The following is a 3,400-nucleotide window of genomic DNA, read 5'->3' as shown; positions in this document are numbered from 1 at the left end:
ATAATATATATTATGGTTCATTTTGGGGATTTAAAAAAAAAAGTAGCTTACGAAGAACGTACGACTATAAATTCCTGTAAAAGTAATATAAAATTATTATGCAATAATAATGATAATAGAAACAGTTATTTCAACTTTGTTACAATTATACGATTTTTCGCCATTATTATCGATCGGTCTCCTCTAGGCCTGAACCACTGACCCACCATACGGTTTCTAAAAAAAATCTACTCAAGTCTTTTACCCTACTTACAGAATTTGTCTTAGTTTACTGAACGTTCGAGGTGTCTTCCAGTGGCTCAGCGATAAACCTGCAGGCTTACGATGCTAAAAATCGAGTTTCGATACCCCTGGTGGCCTGAGCACAGATAGCCCATTGTGTAGCCTTGGGCTCAACAACAATAACCAACTAGTCGTCCATGGTTGGTATTTATTTAACTCTCAGAATTCTTTATTTGTATCGAAATAGAGTTGGAAAACGAAACCAAGAAAGATTTCTGAAAGTTCGGTAAATATCAACAATGTAATACCTCACCAATATATATGTAATATTTACTAATTTATCTTAGATCAAGGTTGTTATTTCCCTGGTATGGTGGAACTGATTTAAAGTGTTGCCAAGGTGGCATTATTGTCATTACTTTCCATTATCACTGTCAACTGTGAAATTCTATGGTACTAAAACGGCATCACATAATAAGATACTTTATTTTCAAATATTACTTAAATACTATTTTTGATAAAAAATTAAGACTCAAGTAGAAAAACAGATATATTTTGTTGATAAAAATGTTTTGAATATATCATGATATTAAAGTGAATATTCTAAGGATAATGTTTTCCTTCTCTTCGCTACAAATATGAGTGATATTGTTTAAGTTCAATATTTTTGAATGCTTATCGTAAATGATGCATATGTTGTTAAGTTTATTTGTTTCTTTGGTAAGCACATAACTACACAATGGGATATCTGTGTTGTGCCTACCATGAGGATTGAAATCTGTGTTTTACCGAAATGAGTCTTCAGACATTCCACTGAGCCACTGGGGGGAATATAGTAAAGCTAGAAATCTTAAGTTCATTGTATGATATTACAATGTCATATTGTCATATAATGTCTTTTCGTCTTCAGTAATATTATTTTAATACTTACAGAAACATGTAGTTGAACAGTTTGCACTTCTTCAGAAACCTGCAAAGCTTTCACCATTCTTCAAACCATTTTTATCCTTCCCGGACTTAGTATCATCTATAGAACGGTAGGCCGGTTATTTTTAATAACAATAGAATATTATTTTTGGTCCATAATAAGTTTTATTATTCTTATCTTCTCTAAATAAGAGATTCTAATATTTTTTTCCTTTGAAATGTCGAGTAGAGTTGTATGAGAACCAAATTTGTCTTATATAGCGTTGGGTGCTTTATATAATAAGAATTTTAAATATAAAAACCAGAAAGTGACAACCATGGCCTGTATAAAGTCGCGCTAGAACGGAATGTACCAGAACTACATTTTACAGTGCTTGACATTACGTAGGAAGTGTGATAAGGCCGACAACTGATGGCCTTTGGGAAAAGTGAGTAAAGCTATTTCCGATGTAAAATATTCGTACACTCAGATCACAAAGTTGTGTTTAGATAGAAGACAGGATATCAATTATACTTAACAGAATAAAGGAAACAAACGATCCTTTGATCATCCAGAAAGAGATCTGTACTATTTGATTTTAATGTATAATTCTTTACTCACCTCTAATAACCTAAAATACTTTAGGTGTTTGAATAACATGTGACCTTTCCGTTGCAAAAATGTAAAACCATATAAATCTAGTGCTTTAGAAAGATGCGCCCTTTTTCATTAGGGGCTCGGGTTGTAGATTTTTAATGTTTCTCCTAAGTGGATTTGTTGAAGCAACGTGTTTTCCTAAAATCATGAATAAATATCATTACAATTAATTATCCATTATTATTCTGCAGACTGATTGGTTATTTATTTGTGTGCGCATTATTTTTGCTTACCAGAGCTTGAATTTCATAAAGAAATGATGGTTTAAGGCCTAATCTATTCTTTGATTCGCTACTCCATCTGTAGAAGACTAGGTTCGCCGAATTCACGGCTCATCAGTACTGCATGGAAAAGCAAAGCAAATAAATAAAGTAAGCCTTATATAGTGGTTATTAGTGGTTAGAAAAAGACTATACATCAAAGGAAACACATTGCTTATATTCCACAATTATTATTGCACAATATATTACTATATTATAATAAACGGTCTCATTATGAAGACCAAAATAGAAGTTTTGTAAGAAACAGAGCAGTTGCATTCTAAAACAGAAACTTCATTGTACAAGTTCTTTCTCAGGTGTTTATTATATTTTTCATTTTGCATACTGATATCCCACCAGTGACTCAATGGTAAGTTTGAATGCGTATAACCCTAAAATTGGTTTTCGATACCCGTGGTTGTCTTTGCGTAGCTTTTTGCTTAAAAACAAACAAAAACATTACTGATTAGAAACAATTATTGGTAGGACTGCATAACATAACGAGTCACAATTACTACATTTTATTGTATTATTTTATGTCTTAGTCAACATACATAGTAATACACTGTATTCTGTATTTTGATATCTACAGGGAGACACTGAAATCCGAAGCTAAGAAAGTCATTGAAGAAGATTTGTTGCCTGCATTTAAGAAGCTTGGCAGTTTTATAGAAAAGGTCAGTTCATTTTAGAAAATTCCTTTTTTCAACATTTTTTGGTTTAAAGAAACTGTAGTGTCATCATTCTTATTTCCCTGTTTCAGATTTAATGAGAAGTAAACGATAGTAACACACTGTCTACTAATTCGGATTGTTTGACACAGATTATGAATCATTTAAAATGTTTAACTCTGATATTTTATATTTAATTCAAATATATATGACTTGTAAGGCAGGCTAGTGTCTTTATTAGTTTATAAGAAAGATTAAACTTTTGAATATACACATATAGACTCTTCTGGTACACCGATTGGTGGAAATTCTTTTATAGATTTTGTTGCATTCATCTTTCAAGAAATTATTTTACAGTTACGGTGTCATTCGAAAAAAAACATCGCTCCTTTAGTCACAAATATGTCACAATCTGCTCTTATCAACAGCGAAAAAAATACACAAAACTTTCTTGAATAAGGATCATTAATATTTATAACGTATGGTAAGTACATTTATTTAATAGTTATTGTCTTATCATGCAAGTAATCAAGAAATTACAGGTTTATTTTTGAATTTAAAGGGTCGAACATAGCCTAGTTTTTAGCGTGTGCTGACTGTGAATCCGATTTTTATATAGTTTATAGCCTGTTACCTCAAAAACGCGTTCCACATTTTCGGTCGTTAGTACGCTGTAAGAGTGA

At 31.7% G+C, this 3,400-nt stretch overlaps 1 protein-coding gene across 1 annotated transcript in view; it reads left to right on the top strand.

Moving 5' to 3' along the window:
* LOC106458963 overlaps positions 1 to 3,400 on the top strand; it is an 89,201-nt gene that overhangs the window by 63,612 nt on the left and 22,189 nt on the right. Inside the window, exons 7-8 of the mRNA XM_013918533.2 lie at positions 1,156 to 1,259; positions 2,639 to 2,723. Of these exons, the coding sequence (XP_013773987.2) occupies positions 1,156 to 1,259; positions 2,639 to 2,723 (189 nt within the window). The remainder of the gene's footprint in view (positions 1 to 1,155; positions 1,260 to 2,638; positions 2,724 to 3,400) is intronic.

Source organism: Limulus polyphemus, unplaced genomic scaffold, assembly GCF_000517525.1.
Source record: "Limulus polyphemus unplaced genomic scaffold, Limulus_polyphemus-2.1.2 Scaffold538, whole genome shotgun sequence".
NCBI classification, from domain to species: Eukaryota; Metazoa; Arthropoda; class Merostomata; order Xiphosura; family Limulidae; genus Limulus; species Limulus polyphemus.
This window is presented reverse-complemented; position numbering and strand designations above follow the sequence as displayed.